The sequence below is a fragment of the Mus caroli genome, unplaced genomic scaffold (assembly GCF_978045245.1).
Source record: "Mus caroli unplaced genomic scaffold, Mus_caroli_1 scaffold_8, whole genome shotgun sequence".
Lineage (NCBI taxonomy): Eukaryota > Metazoa > Chordata > Mammalia > Rodentia > Muridae > Mus > Mus caroli.
In genome coordinates this window covers 124,659,446-124,680,512 of record NW_028227263.1, presented here as the reverse complement: position 1 = coordinate 124,680,512, position 21,067 = coordinate 124,659,446, and the positions used below count along the sequence as shown (strand labels likewise).

Genomic DNA, 21,067 nt, shown 5'->3' with positions numbered 1-21,067 from the left:
TAGAACATTCCATCCTCCTGCTTCAGCTTCTTGAGTGCTTCCATGACAGCTGTGTGACACCAGGCCCAGCTGCCACCAATATAAATGAAGCACAGGTCCCCTGATGTGAGTTGACCAAAGACACGATGGGAAAGTCCGGGGTCCCCTGGCTATGTGTCACCAGTTTTTCCTCTTGATAGCCATGACCCCTCTGCTCTTTTGCCTTCCTGTCCCTTCCCGTCCCCAACTACCCATCCTCACGCCACCATCCAGGAATTTCTCTCAACTAAGTCTTGACTTTGTTTATATGATTTTGCTCCCTGCTGGGTAAGGGAGGACAGTCTGGGATGTGTCCTTAAAGCTCCTTCCTGAGCCAGCTCCCTGGGGACCCTTACCCTCCAAAGGAGGAAGTGAGGCTGCTTGAGAACCAGTGATATTAGGCAATGTGGTGGCTGAGAAGCTCCGTGTCACCCCGTTCTTATGGGCCCCTCAGTCTTTCACTCAGTGACTTGGGAAAAGGATGGATTAGCTGTAGTGCACATTTGGGCTTCTGCGGGACATGCTCTACATGTAGTTACTTCCTGTGTTTTACATTCAGGATTCACACATAAAGCTGACTAATAGAGCCACTCAGTGAGGGGTTTGGAGCATGGCTCAGCAATAGAGTCACCGCCTAACCGCCCCCCGACCCCGGGAGGAGCTGGAGTCTTGCTCAGTGGTGGAGCCCCCGTCCTAAGATGGGAAATGCCTTGGGGTTCAGAGATACAAGCCTCACAACACAGAAAACACAAGACAGGTACTGTTATGTGTGACATCGATGCTGGGCCGCGTAGCGCAGGACTGTGATCCCAGCACCGCACTGCGGCACAGACACAGGAGGATCAGGAGTTCCAAGGACAGCGTAGGCTACACACTGAGTTCGGAGCCAGGCTGGGTTACACGAGACCGGCTTTTAAAAACAATTAGGGGGAAAAAAAAAAAACCAACAAAAAAAAAAAAAGAACGAACCGACTTCCTGAAGGGTTGAGTCACTCCTCCAACTTCAGAGAGTGAGTAAAGCAGCAGGTCTGTATGACTACGCGCTGACTCGCTCCCCTCCCCGGCGAGGGCGCTAACCGCGGGGAAGGCGGTTAAAATCTTTAGATTTAATTGGGACTCACCAGGCGCCTCCTATGGGCAGGGAAGTCGACTCAGTACGTGACATCACGCAAGACGCGGTGACGTCAGTACGTCGGGACTAGGGCTCCGGCCACGCTCCCACGAGCGGCCGTTTAACGGCACCGCCCTCTGACGCTTCACTTCCGCCGTACATTTGCATACCCAACGTACGGACGTCGAGGCGTCGACGCGGTGACGTCACGAGCGCCCCCCCCAACAGACAAACACCCTCCCCACCACCCCCGCCGCGAGCGTGCAAACGCACGCTCCTACGTAGGCACGTAGGCAAGTCCTTCCTTACGCAAGCACGCACGGCCCACGGGCGGGCGGGGGAGGAACGGCGAGGTCGGCGGCGCCCCGCCCAGTCAGCAAGGTTGCGCGTGCCCCAGGGCGGCCGCCGAGATGGTGGTGGGCGCGTTCCCCATGGCGAAGCTGTTCTACTTGGGCATCCGGCAGGTTAGCAAGCCGCTGGCCAACCGTATCAAGGATGCCGCCCGCCGCAGCGAGTTCTTCAAGACCTACATCTGCCTACCGCCAGCCCAGCGTGAGTCTCACCCCAAGGCCTCTAGCCCTTCCATTCCCGATCTTTCTGGTTCAGGGGAACGGCGTCTGTGCTTGACCAATCCCGGCGCGAACCGGCAAAACGCTATAGCCAATGAGGATGGCTTCTGCTAGAGGGGCGTGTCACTCACCCAATAGGGAAGAAGGGAGAGCAGTCAGGGGCGTCACCGCGCGAGTTTGGAATGCAAGCCAATAGAGAAGAGGGCTTCTGGCGGTTGACGTCTACACCAGCCAATAGGATGAGGTGTGAGAAACACTAGGGTGGAGCTTATTGTCAGAAGTTAGGGGCGGGACCGAGAAGAAGCCCCCTTAGCGTTCCGTTACGGAGGCATCCTTAAGAGAGACACTTGACTACAGAAACCCCAGCTTGTCCTTCAGTTTCCCTCCGGCCCTGTGGGTGATTTGCGTATCACCCTGGGTTTAGAGCACGGAGCTTGTGCGTTAGTTTTACACTGAGTTAGGGTCGTGATGGTGTTGGAATCTTGCGACCTGGCAAAAGGATGAACCCAGAATGGGCGTCCTTCCGTTTATTTATGAGTTTCCTCACACCGATCCTTTTCGTTCATTAGCCGCACCGTGCAGGCTTCTTAGCCCGACACTGGGAGATACGGTCCTAATATGTCCGCGTTACCTCAGAACTGTCAGGAACTGTAGGCAGTCTCGAGTTTAGAGCAGCCGGGTGAGCCAAGGGAGTCTCCTGAGCAGAGACCTCACTTGCTTCGCAAACGCACTAGATGTGTGCTCCTAGAAAAGACTGATCTATCTCTGTAAAGCAGAGACGAGGGGGAAGTCTTTGTAATTTGCCAAGAACTACTGTTCATGTTTATCCAACGCCCCATGTAGCTTATAAATGATATGATGAGTGTTTGTTTTGAGCTGACCCTGCTTATGAAACAACAGGGTCTATGCCAGTACCAGTCTGTCGAACCAAGACTCATACATACAGTGACAATCTAGATGGGATGGTAGAGCCCACTAGGTACCTGACCAGACATGGAGTACAAAGAGCACTTCCCGGTAGAGGGAATATTCCAACTGAGACTGAAGGGTGAGGAGAATCTCACCAGACCACTGAGGGACATTGTTGGCTCCAAGGGTGGAACATGGGCACTAAGGGGACCCTTGACTTTTCTCCTCCACATGTGTGTTTAATAAGATTCTTGGTCATTTTGGGTTTTGGTGGAGCTTCTGCCAGGGCCAAAGGTCTTGCAGGGGAAATTTTTGGATTTTTGAAGCAAGGTGTGATGGTATAGACTCACACCCCAGTGTTTGGGAGGTTGAGACAATAGGAACAGGAGGTCAGATACCTTGAGATACCTGATTGAGTTCAGTCTGGGCTACATGAGACCTTGTCTCAAAACCGAAGATAAATAAGTAAATAACTAAATAACCAAACAGACAAACCAGCCTGGCATGGTGGTGTATGCCTTTAATCCCAGCACTTGGGAAGCAGAGGCAGGTAGATTTCAGATCTCTGAGTTCAAGGCCAGCCTGGTCCACAGAGTGAGTTATAGGACAGCTAGGGCTATTACACAGAGAAACCCTGGCTACAAAACAAAACAAACAAACAAACAAACTGGTCCCATATGTTCGTCAATCTCAGCACTTGGAAGGCAGAGGCAGGAGAGTCAGTGCAAGTTATGAACTAGCTTTACTTATAAAGTGAGTTCCAAGATCTGCAGGACACAAGCCAGGGATGACAACTTAAATTTATAGAAGAAAAAAAGTAAGCCATCGCAGGCAGGAATTTGGTCACTCTCCAAGATCACACTCCATTACAGTCAGTTCATCGTGGTAGAGGCTTGTGCCAGAGCCTAGCCGTGGACTCTGGACCTCCGGGCTTGTTCAGCTTCCTGCTTTTCTTCCAAGTCCTGGGACTAGTTTTAGCTTTGTGGTTTAGGGAACGGCTTTACCCTACCCCTTAAATGATGGCTTTGGGCAGGGGAACATAACCCACCTGAGCCTCTGTTTCCAGTTCTGTACAGAGGCTATTGAAAGACAGGAGCAGTTAGTGCCTGCCTACTGCGGTCCAGGCTGTATTCTCCCAGCCTAGTCCTTAGTGGTTGCAGTAGCCTTGCTCTCCCCCTGTATGGATGTCCTCTGTGCATTTATGCAGCCTGAAATGCTGTCTTACTGTGAGGAATATGAAGATGTAAAGAAATCCAGGCCTCAGGGATTCCTATCATCGAAGATAGGCCACAACCAGAATCAATGCCTAAAATATAAAATAGGAAGTCTAGCCAGGCATGGGGGCACATTCCAGCACTTGGGACACGGAGGCAGGAGGAGTACCTCGAGTTTGAGGCCAGCCTGGGCTGTAACTTAAGCCTCAGTTTCAAAACCAAAAAATAAAAGCCTGTTAGGTAGCAACAACTTCTGTGGAAGAAAAGAAATGAGGTGAAAGGAGCTCTGTAAGCAGGGGTTCTTCAAAGGTCGCCCTGCCTCCGCACATGGAATGGAGGAGACCAAGGCAATGGGGGGAGCGCTCACGTGAGGACAGAGCCTGACCACTGGAAACACCTGGGCTTTTTTCCTGAGGGGGCAGGGCTCATTAGAAGGTTCTGATCCTTAAGGGGTATAGGATCTGATCCTATGCCTGAGTGTGCATGTGCATTTGCATGTGTGTATGGTGAGTGTGTGTTGACAGTGTGTGTGTGTGTGTGTGTGTGTGGCCTTGAAGATGGAACACAGGGTCTTGTGTGCACTGGGTAAGAACTTTACCACTGAATCACAGCTCAGCCTCAAGGCATAATTTACTAACTTTTTGTGACTGGCTCTCATGTAGCCCAGCGGGCCTCACACTTGCCATGTACTAGAGGATGACCTCAGGCTTTTGATCCCCGTCTCTCCCTGCCACATGCAGGTGTACAGGCATGGAAATCTATACATCTTACTGTATGGCTTCAACAATTTCACTGTTTTGTGTTCCCCTGTGAGCCTTATCCTCACAGCTGGGAAGGCCATTGTGGCTGCTACAGCTGAGAGAATACAGGGAAGAAGTCCCCGGCACTGCAGTAGTCATGAAGCAGAAGCCCGCCCTGTAGTTCCTGCCTGTCTCAGGTGATCCACACTCCTGGAAGGCAATCGTCTTGTTTTGTTTTTCTGGCTTTTGAAGAGAAAGTGTTGTACAGTTCTGGGTGCTGGCCTGGAACTTGTGGCCATCCTCTTGCTGCGGAGGTCTTTTGAGTGCTAGGATTTAGACATGTGCTGCAAGTTCAGAGTGCTCTTTTCCCTGGGCCTCCATTACAACGTGTGTCACACGTGCTTCCAAGGAGCTGAGGGGGACTTTGGGCAGGAAGACCCTGGTTCACTTGTGTTTCTTTCTTTCTAGTGTGCTGCTCATTTTCCTAGTTTGCCACATGCAGTAAGCAAGACTGTGGTCCTTCAGAGATGCCCACTTTTGTATTAGTTGTATTTTCATCACTGTAACCAAATACCTGAGGCAGACTAATTGTATAAAGAAAAGAGGTTTATTTAGCTCAGAGCCTGGGTATCATTTGCATAGGCTCAGCTCTTTTCATGGCCTACTTGCTGTTAGAGTTCTGGGACATCACTGTGTTTGTGGCTCGTCTCTGTTTATAATGCCATCAGGAGTCTGGAATTCTGTCCTTGACTTCCATCCTAGTGATCTTAGGGCCTAGAGGCTCCACTTTTGAGTCTTCACCGTCTAAGTCTGTACTCTCTTAACCACTAGCAGAAACTTCTGGGGACTACACTCCTGCTGGAGCTCTAGGGGGAAAAAACACTCGAAGGCTAGGCATGGTGTCTCACACTTGCAACCCACTAACTCCTTTTCCTTCTTTTTTTTTTTATTTGTATTTTTTTATTTTTGTTTTTGTTTTTTGAGACAGGGTTTCTCTGTATAGCCTTCGCTGTCTTGTCCTGGAACTCACTTTGTAGACCAGGCTGGCCTTGAACTCAGAAATCCGCCTGCCTCTGCCTCCTGAGTGCTGGGATTAAAGGCTTGCGCCACCACGCCCGGCCTTTTCTTTCTTGTTTAAATTAAGAAAAAAACAAGGTATATTTTTATTTATGTGTATGGGTGTGTGCCACATGTGTGCAGGTACCCTAGGAGACCAGAAGAGGGAGTCAGATCCCTTGGAGCTGGGGTACAGATGGTTGTGAGTGACAGGGTGCTGGGAGCCCAGCTCAGGTCCTCTGCAAGAGGAGGAAATGCTCTTAACCTCAGAGCCAGCTCCAGCTCTGGAAGGTTCTTTTTTTGGGGGGAGGGGGGTGTTTGAGACAGATTTACACAGTGAGATCAGGCTGGTCTCAATCAAATGCATGTGAATTTCCTGCCTTAGCCTCCACAACAATAAGATTACAGGTATTTACCACCACACCTGACAGCAGTGACCCACCCTTTGTTTCTTTTTCCTTTTTTTTTTTTTTAGATTATTTATGTATTTATTTATTTTATGTATGTAAGTACACTGTTGCTCTCTTCAGACACACCAAAAGAGGGCATCAGATCACATTGTAGATGTCTGTGAGCCACCATATGGTGGCTGGGAATTCAACTCAGGATCTTTGGAAGAGCAGTCAGTGCTCTTAACCACTGAGCCATCTCTCCAGCCTGACGACCCCTTTGTTTCTTTAGTCTGTGGCTGGCTGGGCTCTGTTGGGGTGCAGGAGCTGAGTGACAGGTGGCAGGTGCCACCGTGGAGTAGTACCGCTAGGTCCCATGGCTTCTCCCTGTAGTCCTCTCCACCAGGCTCCCAGCCCACTCATCACAGTCCCGTTCAGCAGGAAGTGAGTGCTGTGGGCCATTAAGGGTAGGGCCTGGATGTGCACAGTGTTATCCCTATGGCTCTGTCAGTCGGAGCAGCCCTGAGTGCCGGCCACAGACAGTGCAGGAAACATAAACTGGCATACTTGACCACAGTGCAGGCACCCTTGGATTTGAATCCTGGTATCACCACTGATTGGCTGTGTGATATTCAGAGCAGGTTGCCCTCTCTGAGCATTTATTCTGTATTTCAAAACCAGGCAAACATCTGGCCTTTGTTGTGCATGTCTGTAATGCCAGCCCTGGGAGTCTGAGGACAGGAGGAAGTATGTTCAAGGTTCATCTTGGTTACTAGCCAGTTTGAGGTCAGCCTGGGCTACATGAGATTCTGTCAAAACAACAAAAGGAGGTAGTCATAAAACTTACCCCCGAGATTCCTGTATGATAGTGGAAGACTCTGACCTAGAGCCTGTGGACTGGTTGTTTTCAGTGGCTGGGAGGGCATGGAGTCTGTTGTCATGTGAGAATAGGGCTTGGCACACTGATAAGGGCTGTCTGCCCTTGTGTCTCTGCTTTGTGATTTCCTCTGGGTGTCCTGGGCACACCACTGCCTTTCTGCAGAGTTGAGTACTTATGACTGATGACCAGTGCCCTCAGCATGCTCTGAGGCCACTGATAGCATAGCATGGCCCACAGCCAGCCTAAGGAACCTGGGCAAGTTAGTTAACCTTCCTGGGCCCTGGTTTTGTACTCTGTTTTTGAGTGTCCTGACACTTTTATAAGTTATTATGACAAAGGAAAAATATTTTTTTCTTTATAAAATTAAGGATTGAACTCAGAGCCTCAAGCATGCTAGGCAGGAGATCTACCACTGAGCCACACCCCTCAGGCCCTCACTGGGGGATTCTAGGCAGGGGCTCTACCACTGAGCCACGCCCCCAGCCCCTCACTGGGGGATTCTAGGCAGGGGCTCTACCACTGAGCCAAGCCCCCAGTCCCTCACTGGGGGATTCTAGGCAGGGGCTCTACCACTGAGCCACACCCCCAGCCCCTCACTGGGGGATTCTAGGCAGAGGCTCTACCACTGAGCCACGCCCCCAGCCCCTCACTGGGGGATTCTAGGCAGGGGCTCTACCACTGAGCCACACCCTAGCCCTGGCCTAATCCCTACGTGCTCTTGTGAATGTTAGTTGAAATATGTTGCCCGCCGCTTTTGTTCCCCCTGGTAAGAACACACTCAGGGCAACCGGAATCTTCTGCGGCACAAGCTTTATTGCTTACCCCATCAGGAGCCAGTGGAGAAGAGAGCCAGAGAGAGAGAGATGGCGGAGCCCCCTCCCTTTTATGGAGGACTGTCCTCCGCCTCGGACGTGTCACTCCCTGATTGGCTGCAGCCCATCAGCCAGAGTTGTCATCACGGGAAAGGCAGAGCACATGGGGTGGGAAACTACCCCAGCGCATGTGCAGATGGTTTGTTTATTACTTAGAACACAGGTGTCAGTGCCATCTTATAATGGCGAATGTGAGGACGGCTCCTTACAGAAATACATAAAAATTTGGTGCCAGCTTTCTTTTTATTGTCACCATCATGATAATATCAGCTCTTGTGCTGTTAGCACCTGTTCTGTCTCACACTTAGGACTTGCAGCTTGCATGGGTTGTGAGCCCTACATTGCAGTTGGCCCTCGTAGGCTTACTACTTACGCAAGTCTGGGCCTCCTCTCTCCAATTCTAGCATGCTGGCAGTGGCTATTTGATCAGAAGCTTCAGTTAGAGCCAAGCTTGGTGCCACACGCCTGTAATCCCAGCAAATGGGAGGCTGATGCATGAGGTACCTGCATCGCACTGGGCTCCAGTGTGAGGTCCTGCCTCAGAAAACCAACAAGAGTGGGCAGGCGGCACACACCTGTAACGTCTGCACTAGGGAGGCAGAGGCAAGAGATCCGGAGTTCATGGGCATTCGTCCTCAGCTCTGGACTGTGATAGGTCAGCCAGCCTAGGACTCATGAGGCCCTTTCTCAAAACAAAGCACTTCAGCAGCAGAGGCACACAACAAGGGGAAATAGAAGCTTATATTGGGAAAATAGCTGTGAATAAAGACAAGTGAGAAAGTCAAACTCACAAGGTGGCTGTGAGGGGCGGGGCCACCTGTGAAAGCACCCAGTGCCCCCAGTTTGCCTGCAAATGCTCCATGCTGAACCACACCTTCTTATAAACTGACGGTTTGAGTTTTCCAGAAAGAGAGGCTAGGTCTCCTACAGCGAGGGAAGGGCTGGGCCCAGGCCACCACATTGTCTGGGACCTTTCCAGCTCCTAATGGCCTGGGGGATGGGAGCCATGCTGCAGGGAAGCTGGGCAGGATGCTGCCTGTCAAGACACCCTGGAAAGACCACAGCCTCGGCTCTCAGTGGAGTTGGCAGGCTCCTTGTTACTGTTGTCTTTAATATTATTTTGTATTGGACAAGGAACCTAAAACCCCATGTATACACCTGCTTCAGCACTGGCTGTCCCCTCAGCCTCTACATGGAGGTGTTGTCCCCTGAGCTTGTGGCCACTGGCTAGTCCTTCTGTGGGTTTACAGCCTAAATTATATTTTGCTAAAAAGGAATGTATCTGCCGTGTTTCTTGGTATGTGGTTTAGAGAAGTTCGAGTGATACTGTGGCACGCATGGGACCACAATAGAAAATGCATTCCCGAGCAGGGCGTGGTGGCACACGCCTTTAATTCCAGCACTTGGGAGGCAGAGGCAGGTGAATTTCTGAGTTCGAGTCCAGCCTGGTCTACAGAGTGAGTTCCAGGACAGCCAGGACTACACAGAGAAACCCTGTCTCAAAAAACCAAAAAAAAAAAAAAAAAGAAAAAAAAAGAAAATGTGTTCCCTATAGACAATGGGAGCACCACACTGAGTTGGAGCCTAAAGAGAGTCTGGCAAGCCGAGACCTGTAAACACTGCAAGTCACAGTATTACCAGACGTGAACTTAAAATAGCCAGGGCTAAAGCTGAGCCTGGGGCTCAGTTGGTAGACTGCTCGCCTCACATGCAGAAGCCCCGGGGTCCAGGCCCAGTGTGCATAAAGGGTGTGGCTACACCACTTTACCCAGCACCCTGCAAGTGAGGCAGGAAGATCAGAAGCTCAGGGGCATCCTTGGCTATCGTTTGAAGTCAGCCTGAGCTACATGAGATTCTTCCTCAAAAAACCAAACCAAACCAAAACAACAACAACAAAAAACAAAAATACCTAAGTGTATATGTTAAAAAGATAAAAAAGGATAATAAACACAAGTAAAACTGAAAATTGCCTGGAAACTGGAAAAATGGAACCATTAGAACATCTAGAAATGACAGCCCCAACCAGTCGCACCTCACTTGGAGAACTAGGCATAGCCAGACATGGTGGCACTTGCCTGTAATCCCAAAGCCTGGGGAGCCAGGCAGGAGATCTCAAGTTCCAGGCAAGCCTGGGCTCTACAGTGAGATCCTATCTCAAAAACCAAAGAAAGAGAGCTGGTGCAGTGGCTCACACCTGTAGCCCCAGCACCTAGGAGGTGGAGGCAGGAGGCTTAGTTGGTTCAGGCCAGCTGGGCTCCTGAAAACCATCTCAACAGACAAATATGAAGGAGAAAGAGAAGAAAGACGAGTGCTGGTGTAGCCCAGTAGTTGTGTGCTTGCTTAGCACGCACAAGGCCCTGGACCCACCCCAGCAACACATACTCGCAAATAGAAAGTACCATGCAGTGCAGTGTGTGCATCTTTTGGTTTTTTAGGTTTTGTTTTTGGTTTTGGTTTTTTGAGACAGGGTTTCTCTGTGTAGCCCTTGCTGTCCTGGAACTCACTTTGTAGACCAGGCTGGCCTTGAACTCAGAAATCTGCCTGCCTCTGCCTTCCACGTGCTGGGATTAAAGGCGTGCACCACCACTGCCTGGCAGTGTGCACATCTTTAATCCGAGCACATAGGCAGAGATAGGTGATCTCTCTCAACTGAAAGCCAGCCTGATTCAGGCTAGACAGAGCTCCATGGTGAGATCCTGTCTCCAGGAAGGAAGTTAGGGAGGGAGGGACAGGCAAATACCGGATTAAGTACAGCTGCATAATGGCTGGCCGAGCAGCAGGTAGATGACCTGTAGGCACAATGTGGCTTTGTGGGTACTTGCCTGAGATGCCCAGGGGTGCCACCTACATGGCATGGCCCAGCTGACCTGGGGAAGCACTGGCATTTTTATTCTTAATGCTCTCCAGAGAAAGTCACTGCCCTGAGGTCTATTTATAGTCTTAAGAGTGTCACATTAGCTCCTGTGTGTGGCAGCCAGGCTGTTGACCTCCAAAACTCAAGATGCTCTCCTGCTAAGGAAACACTTTCCTCTGTGTGTGTGCGTGCGTGCGCGTGTGCGTGCGTGCCCTTCATTATTACCAGTTATGTATCTTGTTAACATGATATATTTAAGTATTTAAAAAACAATTAGAAGGGATGGCATTAATTATTTTTTACTCTTTCTTTCAGTCTTTCTTTCTTCTGTTGTTGTTTTTAGAGGTAGGGTTTCTCTGTGTAGTCCTGGCTGTCTGGAACTCTGTAGACCAGGCTGGCCTCAAACTCACAGAGAAACACTGTCTCTGCCTCCTGAATGCTGAGATTGAAGGCGTGGGCCACTCTGCTTGGTCTTCATTTTAGAATTTTTTATCCATGCCACCCACCCCCCAGTGGTTTTGTGTACACAAAACAATGTCTTCCTTCAGTTGTGGTGTCTCACATCTATAATTCCAATCCTCAGAGGGCTAAGATAGGAGGATTGCTGATAATTCAAGGCCAACATGGCCCAAAGAGTGAAATCCTGCCTCAAAAAAACCATAGCGGTGCTCACTGTGACAAGTGAGCACCACTGTGACAAGGGGTCACAACTCTTGCTGCTTGACTGAGTGCTGTGTTCCTATGCCCCAGCTCCTCAGAGGCTGGTGCTGGACAGTTGTGAGTTTAGGGCCAAGCTTGGCCACTGGGCCTGTCTAAAAAGAAACAGTTTTTAGGGGGCTGGTGAGATGGCTCAGTGGATAAGAGCCATCTTCCGAAGGTCCAGAGTTCAAATCCCAGCAACCACATGGTGGCTCACAACCATCCGTAACGAGATCTGGCGCCCTCTTCTGGTGTGTCTGAAGACAGCTACAGTGTACTTACATATAATAAATAAATAAATCTTTAAAAAAACAAAACAAAACAGTTTTTAATCAACCGGGGCTAAGCTTGGTGGCACACACCTGGCATTTGAGAAGTGGAGGCAGGAGGATCAAGACTTCTAGGTTATCCTCAGCTACTTAACAAGTCTGAGGTGAGCCTGGGCTGTGTGAGATTGTCTCAGAACAACAGAGGGGGCATATAGTTAAGTGCTTAGCCTGCTTCTGTCTCCATAGCTACAAAAACAATCAACCTCTTCAGGTCCTCCCACTGTGTTTGAAGGCTGGTTGATTTATAGTGCTGTATCACAGACTCCTTACTCAGGCTGCCTGCAGTACTCTGGATGGACAGGAGAGGGCGCCTGGGTCAGTTCTTCAGCTCTGTGCCGCACCTGGGCTTGCTCTAGCTGCATGGCAGACACAGAAAGCTGACTGAATAGCTCCCCGACAGTGGGAGTTTCCAAGTCTTTGTACTCCTCTCAAGTTCATTGAAAACCAGCCAGTAAATCTTAACCAAACCTGCAGACAGACCTCCTTCTAGCTAGACAGTACAGCACCTCTCAGTGGTTTGGTGACTCTATCTTCCTCTTGCTGACTTTTTCTTTTTTTAATTCAGCCAGTTCTCATGACCTCCATAAGACTGCTAGAGCTGTGAGCACCAAGCTTCTTATTTCTTTTCTTTAACTGAACACATGCCAAGTGCCTGAGGAGTGGAGAAGCTAGTGTTGGAGCTCCTGGAACTGCAGTTGTAGACATCTATCAGCTGCTATGTGATTGCTGGGAACTGAACTCAGGTCTTTGAGAAGAGTGGTCGGTGCTCTTAGCCACTAACCATCTCAAAGCCTCACACCATGCATTTTACCCTTCAGGAGGCACCTGTGGGTGCAGCTTAGTGATAAAGTGTGCACTGAGGCCCTAGGTTCTATGCTGGGGAGTGAGGGTGAGAGCAGCTGGCCAGGCGTAGAGAAGCAAGCCTGTAAATGCAGCCCTTGAACGGCGGGGGTAGGATTGGGAGCTCAAGGTCATCCTCAGCTACCAGCAGGCTCCAGGGGAGAGAGAGCCGAGACTTGGGAAGGTGGAAAAGGCTCTTTCAAAGCCTATGGTAGACTACCACGTCCTGCTCATGTGCTGCCTGCCCTGCTGTGGGAAATGGAGGCCTGTGTCTTTGTTGACTCAGGGAGTGGCACTATTTGGAGGTGTGGCCTTGTTGGAGTAGGTGTGTCGCTGTGGGTGTGGGCTTTTAGACCCTTGTCCTAGCTTCCTGGAAGTCAGTATTCTGCTAGCAGCCTTCAGATGAAGATGTAGAACCCTCAGCTCCTCCTGCCCCAGGCCTGCCTGGATACTGCCATGCTCCCACCTTGATGACAATGGACTGAACCTCTGAACCTATAAGTCAGCCCCAATTAAATGTTGTCCTTATAAGAGTTGCCTTGGGGGCTGGTGAGATGGCTCAGTGGGTAAGAGCACCCGACTGCTCTTCCGAAGGTCCAGAGTTCAAATCCCAGCAACCACATGGTGGCTCACAACCATCCGTAACGAGATCTGGCGCCCTCTTCTGGTGTGTCTGAAGACAGCTACAGTGTACTTACATATAATAAATAAATAAATCTTTAAAAAAAAAAAAAAAGAGTTGCCTTGGTCATGGTGTCTGTTGACAACAGTAAAACCCTAAGAGAGTCTTAATATGTAGCTCAGGCTAGTCTGAAACAGTCTTAATTCTCAGCCTCCCGAGTGCTGGAATTACAGGCACTTCAGTGAACCTCTACTGTGGCCATTATAAGTCCCACAGATGAAGAAACTGAGGCCTTAGGGCAGGAGGTGGTAAATGGCTTCAAGCCAGACAGCCTGACTCCTTGGTGGCCTTAACCACAGTGCCCTAGGGCTCAACTCCAGCTCCATTCCTCAGGCAGCCCTGCTATCTCCTATCAGATTGCTACAGCCCTTGCTCACTCCTGGGATGATGAGCCGGCAAGCCTTTGAGCCATGCCTGGAGCACCCCACACTTGCACCCCCTCCTCTACCTGCTGCTCTCCACATTTGCAAAATGGGAAGCAGATGCACTGTGCCAGTCACACAGCAACTAAGCAGCAGGTGCAGGACTGGAACCCAGGACCACCCAGCCCTCAGCCGCCAGAGCTCACAGGTGTCCCTCTCCTAAGCCCGGCTGCTCTGTCCAGATCTGGGTGGGGCATAGGCAGAGGTCGTTCTCTGGCGGAGTCATTAGGAGCCTGCTTTAGTCACCACTCCTTGTATTTAGTGTCTGAGGGTGCCAGGAGCTGCTGTAAAGGAAGGACTGTGAGTCAACGGGACAGATGGTGTGTGTGTGTGTGTGTGTGTGTGTGTGTGCTCCTGTGTGCGCGCGCTGTGCATACCTGTGATCCCAGACTTCAGAGGCAGAACCAGGAGGAGTTCATGGGCAGCCTTGGCTACACAGGGTGTCTGTCTATATGTCTGTCTTGTGTGCCTGGTGTCTGTAGAGGCAAGAAGACGACGACTTGGGATCTCCTGGAACTGGACTTACAAACTGTGGGAGCCACCCTGTGGGTATTGGGAATAAAACCCGGCTCGCCTGGAAAAGCAGCCAGCGTTCTTAACTGCTAGGCCATCACTCCATCTCCCTAAATTTTGAATTTTATTTTTATTTTATGTATGTATGTGTGTACCTGCACACATATATATGCACCATGAAGGCCAGAATCAGCTGGATCTACCTGTTGTGGGTCCTCTACAAGAAGAGTTGAACTGTCTCTCCAGGCTGTTCTTTTATTTTCTTGAGGCAAGCTCTCATTACATACTAGCCTCATATTTGTTATCCCCCTGCTTCAGCCTCCTAAGTGTTAGTAGGAAAGGTCTGTGGCACTGTGGTAGGCCTCAGAGTGAGTGTTGAGCTCACTGGGACACAACCAGAGACTGCTCAGAGCCATGTGATAATTTACTTAACAGTAGCAACAGCGGTAATTTAATTATGCTATTTCTTGACAAATGATGCTAGATATCTTATTAGGAGTTTATGATGAGCCTGGCTTTGTGAATGGGGAGTGTTCCATAGAGAATCAAGTCCCTGAGGCAGCACAGGCTGAGAAATAAGTCCTTGTACCCAAACCACTTCACTGGGGTTTCATTAGTAATATTCATTCTTTTATATTTAAATTTGTTTTTATACACTTACTGGCAGGGGAGATACCATGTTCATGAAGGTGGTTTTCCCAGAGCGAGACTTATCCATTGCACTCCAAATGTGCTGAGCCTGCAGTTTCTCCAAATGCAGGAAATTCAGAATAATTTGTGGTAGTGGGGGATTGTGTTTGAGCTCTCCTGTGGAGGGTAGGGGAGAAAAGAAAAGATGTATTTTTATTACTTTATGTGTGTTATGTTTGGCCTGAGTGGATGTCTGTGCACATGCTTGCAATGGATCCTATGAGACTAGAGTTACAGAAGGTTGTGAGCTGTCGTGTGGGGGCTGGGAATCAAACCTGGGTCTTTTGGAAGAGCAGCAAGTGCTCTTAGCCACTGAGCCATCCCTCCAGCTCTTGTATGTAAATTCTGTAAATTTTTTTGTTTGTTTGCTTGCTTGCTTGTTTTGTTTTTGTTTGTTTGTATTTCAAGACAGAGTTTCTCTATGTAATAGCCCTGGCTGTCCTGGAACTTCTCTGTAGACCAGGCTGGCCTTGAACTCACAGAGATCCACCTGCTTCTGCCTCCTTAACGCTGGCATTAAAAGCCACCACGTCTGGATGAAATTATATTCTATGTTTTGTGTGTGTGTGTCCACATGCCACTACTGAGCATATGGAAATCAGAGGACAACTTAGAGGAATTGAGTTGAGGTGTCAGTCACTTTTAGGTACTGTATCATCTTGCCGTTGCCAATTCTGGATGTGTATTCTTATTGAGATACAACATGCATGTAATACTAAGGGCAGGCCTAAAGTGTACAGGAAACTGGTCATAGAGGCACAGTCCTGCAGTAGAAGCTCTTAGGAGGCTTTCTGTCCCAGGTTCAGTCCCAGCAGGATTACACAGTGACACCTTGTCTCAAAAACACAGTAAATAAGTCAAGGAAGGTGGCACGTGCCTGTGGTCTCAGGCAGAGGCAGGAAGGCGCTCATCCTTAGCTGTGTAGCATATTTGAGGCCAGTGCGTGCTACATGAGACCCTGTTACAAAACAAGGAAGCAAGAAAGCAAAGCGCATGATGGTCTACATAGTGAGTTCCAGATCAGCCAAGGCTAGTCAGTGAGACCATGTCTTAAAACAAAACAAAACAAAACCAGTTTAATAAACAATAAAAACAGCCGGGCGGTGGTGGCGCACGCCTTTAATCCCAGCACTCGGGAGGCAGAGGCAGGCGGATTTCTGAGTTCGAGGCCAGCCTGGTCTACAAAGTGAGTGCCAGGACAGCCAGGGCTATACAGAGAAACCCTGTCTCGAAAAACCTAAAAAAAATAAAAAAAAAAAAAAACAAAAAAAAACAAAAAAAAAAAAAAACAAAAAAAAACAATAAAAACTAAAATGAAGGCCGGGTGGTGGTGGCACACGCCTTTAATCCCAGCACTTGGGAGGCAGAGCAGGTGGATTTCTGAGTTCAAGTCCAGCCTGGTCTACAGAGTGAGTTCCAGGACAGCCAGGGCTACACAGAGAAACTCTGTCTCGAAAAAACAAACAAACAAACAAACTAAAATGAAGACAGGAATGGTGGCGCATGCCTGTGATGCTCACAGCTTGAGAGGCTGAGACAAGACTATTCCTACAAACTCAAGGCTTGCCTGGCTGTACATGGTGGATTCCCAGGTCAGCCAGGCATAGTGAGACCATCTCAAAGACTCAGCTGGGCAATGATGGCACACACCTTTAATCCCAGCACTTGGGAGGCAGAGGCAGATGGATCTCTTGAGTTGGAGGCCAGCCTGATCTACAGAGTGAGTTCCAGGACAGCCAGGGCTACACAGAGAAACACCGTCTTTAAAAAGGAAAAAAAGAAAAAGAAAAGAAAAGGCTCTGTTGAAAGTACATTCGGGCGCCTCCTCCATCTCCTCCCACTTAATGGGCACTCATGATGCCAAGCCAGTGAAGTCAGGCAGGGAGGCACCTCTGCTCCCCACTGAGCTTTGTCAGTTTGCACTGAGAACCTAGGATCAGAGCCTCCCTGCTCACAAAAGCTGCAACCCTCCCTCTGCATTCTGGGAAGGAAAAGAAAGGGAGTTGGTCTCTTGCCAGGGAAGTAGGCAACAGTGCCATGGAGGAAGACAGCCGGCCACTCTGTGTGGTGGCCTAAAGGGGCAGTGGGAGCTAAGTGTGCCTGATGGACGTTTACAGCTTGTGTGCTCTTAACAGTCGGGGAGCAGGTGCTTGTGACCTGTTAGGGGCATGGCTTCCCATCTGAGGACCTCTGCTCTCGTCAGGTTTCTGCTCATTGCTGCTCTCTGGAATTTTCTTGTGCTTTGAAGGATGTTTCTGGAGCTAGGCCTGATCCTTATGGTGCAGAACTACCCCAGCTACTTAAGAGGCAGAGGTAGGAGGATCATGAGTTCAAGGCCAGCTTGTGCTACATCTGGAAAAAAGTAAAAAGCAATAGGACGTAATGTTTGTCATCCAAGCACATGGGGAAGTAGAAAAACAGTCTGAGGCTGAAGGTCATCCTTGTCCACATAGGGAGCTGAAGGCCAGTGTGAGCTCCATCCATCCATCCATCCATGTATCTAAAACAAAAGATGGGGTATAGCTTAGTGGTAGCAGGTGTGTCCAGCATGCATGAAGCCCTGGGTACTGACCTTATTACTGAGGGAACAAAGCCCCCAGGTCACCCTGGGAGGAGATTCCATGTTCCCTGGGTGAAGCAAGGGACAGGTGCTTAAGGTGACTGCCCACTCCCACCTTGGTCTCTGACTTCAACTGGAACAAGAAAGTATGGGGGTGGAGCTTCGGAACACACCTGACCTCTTTCTCCCCTGCAGTGTACCACTGGGTGGAGATGCGGACGAAGATGCGCATAATGGGTTTCCGGGGCACTACCATCAAGCCGCTGAATGAGGAGGCAGCAGCAGAGCTGGGTGCTGAGCTGCTGGGTGAGGCCACCATCTTCATTGTGGGTGGAGGCTGCCTGGTCCTGGAGTACTGGCGCCACCAGACTCAGCAGCGCAATAAGGAGGAGGAACAGCGGGCAGCCTGGAACGCTCTGCAGGATGAGGTGGGCCGCCTGGCACTGGCCTTAGAGGCGCTGCAGGCTCAGGCACAAGCGATGCCCTCCTTGAGTGCCCTGGAGGAGCTGCGGGAGGAGCTGCAGGAGGTGCGTGGTCAGGTCTGCAATGCTCACTGTACTTCCAAGTGCCAGGCAGCATCTTCCAAGAAATAGCCAGCTGCCAGGGCCTGGACTTGTTTGTGACCATGTGGCCTCCAATAGGGCCTTCTCCTCACACCTCCTGGCCTAGGATGCTCTGGCCTAGCAGAAACCACGAGGACCTTGATGTAGCTGTGACATGTGGTCACCCCTTACTGACAGGATCTGGGCATTTCCCCAGGGAGCACTCAGCAGAAGCCTTCAGAGCCTATCCAGCCTCTGACTCAGAGCCCTCAGCCCCTCATTGGACTTTCAAGGTCTCAGACACCTGACTCTCCACTGCTCTGGCAAAGGCAAAAGATGGAACCAGGCTCAAGTCTGATCATGACATAGACAAGGTCACCTGGCCATCATTGGAGCGCCTCATTCCTTTGGTGAACCAGGCCACCTTGAGCCTTGCCTCAGGTCAATGTAGCTCCCATGGAGGCAGCAGAGTGCAACTGATGCTCCCGTTCTCTCCTCATTCTCCCTCTGAGGTCCCCAGGGGATCACGCCTGGATAGGTCCCCTTACCCCTCAGCCTGTGGCATTACCCCATTTCCTCCCTAGGCACAGACTGATCCTATCTGGCTCCATTCTGACCTGTCTCAGTCACAGCCCCGCTGCCTTGTCCTGAAATGTCCCTGAACCTTGTTTCGGGTGGCACACATTTCCTCCTGTCCTTCTGTGGTATTTTTCAGTTGGGTGGGTTAGATGTCACACACACACACACACACCTCCGACCCTTCATACCCCTTAGGTCTGGGTCCCTTTACCCTTTCTGTTGCCCCACCTTCCTTGCTCACTCCCCCCAGACATGACATATTGCTGGGAATGTGATGGAGGAAACAGAGTAACCTGTTCTCCCACCGTTCTGGAAGCCAGCAGCAGAGGTCAGGGTGTTTGGGTCCCACTTCCTTCTGGCTTCAGGGGCCCCAGATCTCCTAGACTCTGTGTCCTATCTTCTTGTGGCTTTCTCTTCCCCCACCTGTCTCTTGCAAGGACACCTGCCCTGAATACAAGACCCACCCTAAATCTAGGATGACCACATTGAAAGAGCCTTTATTACGTCTCTAAGACCCTTTTTCTAAATGGAGACACATAGGCCCCAGGATTCGGACATGGGGTTTTCTTTTGAAGGCCCTCTATTCAGCTTGCTGCCTTCTGCCATTCTAAGATGCAAGGCCCCTGCTATGCTGTTTGGCTCTTCCGGCAGCCTACTCATGGCTTCTGGGGTTGGGCTAACCACTATAGCTCCAGAAGGATTGTGGGTGCAGCAGTCACTGTCATGGTTGTCCAGTTCCTGATGGAGCTGCAGAATAAGGAGGCCTCCTAAGGATATATGAGGGGCATAATTAATATGGACCTTCAAACTGGGCCAGTGATCATTAACAATAGAGAAAGCCGGGCTTGGTAGCACATACCTGAAATTCCACCACTCAGAGGCTGAGGCAGGAATGAGCCTGGGTCCCATTGTGAGTTCCTGGACAGCCTGCTGAACCACAGGGAGAGACCCTGTCTTTAAAAAAAAAGAAAAAAAGACAAAAAGTAAAAAAGACAACCGAGCTGGACAGTGGTGGCACACGCCTTTAATCCCAGCACTTGGGAGGCAGAGGCAGGTGGATTTCTGATCGAGGCCAGCCTGGTCTAGAGAGTGAGTTCCAGGATAACCAGGGCTACACAGAGAAACCCTTGTCTCCAAAAACAAAAAAAAAGTAAAAGAAAAAAAGACAACCTTGGAGGAAAGCCAGAGGTTTTGGCTCTGGGGAAAAAGGAGCCGAGACTCATCCTGTGAACCCTTCCCACATTGGGAAACTAAGGCTCGGGAAAAGGGAAGCTAGGTGACTTGGCCAAGACCCCATAGCTCAGGAGGGACTAGCTACTAGGGTGGGGAGGAAGGACCAGAGGACCCAGATGATTCTGGCTGCAGGGCAAGATGAGATAAGGCCCAACCTCTTCCCAGTGGCCAGAGGCACTGGGTTTCTGCCCTCTTATCAGAAAAGCGCCAGGCCACACCCAAGATGTCTGACTCTAGGTAACAGGTTCATTCTCCCTGGCCCTTGTCCCTAGACGTGGCACTTGTAGGGCTCCCCCAAGGGGATGAAAATGACCCATCCCCAGGATTCCCCAGACTGAAACCAATGCTGAAACTGTACCTCAGTTTCTTCTAGAAGAAGCTGAAGTTGCTGTCTTTAAATTGAGGAGCAGCTGAGTTAGGTGAAAGCTGAACTAGGGACAAAGGACACACATGGCTAGGTGATGAGGGGAGGACAGAGTGAGGAGCCAGGAAAGCTGCCTGTTTGCCATGGTTACCCCTGTGGAGTCCAGCCAGGCACTAAGAGCTCCAGGGCCAGCCCTGGCCTCCTTGCCCTGGGTCAGTCTATAGCAGTTATGGCAAAGCCAAGACAGGTGAGGGCGCTGAGCTCCATCAGGTCAGTCCTTATTCCAACAGACCAGCCTCACTGTTGGTGAAGAACCCCATAGGAATATGTTCTCTGCTTGCTTGGGAGGAAACACGCACCGAGATGAAATGTCACCTTTGGGTCATGCAAGCATGAAAGTAGGCCTCGGAGCCCACTCTGACCCAGTGGAGCCTTCACATGGTCCTGGTGTATGTGGACATGGCAGCCTCTCCCATGATGACAGTGGAGGAATCCACCGTGGTGTGGTGTGTGGTTCCAGAAGCCTCTGGGGCAGGAGGCCAGAGCAGCTTTCATGGCTCTGACTCCCTACTCACTGCAATGTTACATATCCCCACAAAGGGAGGAGGAGGAGAATAAATTTATGAATGAAGCTGGTTGTCTTCAATTTTATTTGTGTGTGCTTTTAATTGAAAAAAATCAAAGGGGGATGGAGAGATGGCTCAGAGGTTAAGAGCACTGACTGCTCTTCCAGAGGACCTGAGTTCAATTCCCAGCAACCACATGGTGGCTCACAACCATCTGTAATGGGATCCAATGCCCTCTTCTGGTGTATCTGAAAACAGGGACAGTGTACCCACATATGTGAAATAAATAAATAAATAAATAAATCTTTAACAAGGAAGGAAGGAAGGAAGGAAGGGAATGAAAAATCCTATAGGCTGACAAATGGAAGCACTGGCCACCAAGCCTGATGACTTGAGTTGGATCCCCAGGATTTGATGGTAGAAGGAGAGTGCTGAC

The 21,067-nt window shown here is 50.1% G+C and overlaps 1 protein-coding gene and 1 non-coding gene across 2 annotated transcripts; both read left to right on the top strand.

The window, feature by feature from the left end:
• Positions 1-1,445: 1,445 nt before the first annotated feature.
• Positions 1,446-20,696, top strand: LOC110298879 (outer mitochondrial membrane lipid metabolism regulator OPA3). Its single transcript, XM_021168404.3, has 2 exons — positions 1,446-1,681; positions 17,543-20,696. The coding sequence occupies exons 1-2, from the start codon at positions 1,540-1,542 to the stop codon at positions 17,938-17,940; spliced, it is 540 nt and encodes a 179-aa protein (XP_021024063.1). The 5' UTR covers positions 1,446-1,539; the 3' UTR covers positions 17,941-20,696.
• LOC115031597 (U1 spliceosomal RNA) lies at positions 14,751-14,909 on the top strand. The gene has a single exon (XR_003837272.1). It is a non-coding gene; the product is annotated as a U1 spliceosomal RNA (small nuclear RNA).
• Positions 20,697-21,067: the final 371 nt, after the last annotated feature.

Bases quoted from the DNA above. Each gene is read 5' to 3' on its own strand.
- LOC110298879 (XM_021168404.3), top strand. From the start codon at position 1,540: ATGGTGGTGGGCGCGTTCCCCATGGCGAAGCTGTTCTACTTGGGCATC. The intron at 1,682-17,542 runs GTGAGTCTCACC...TCTCCCCTGCAG, and splicing joins CTGCCTACCGCCAGCCCAGC to TGTACCACTGGGTGGAGATG.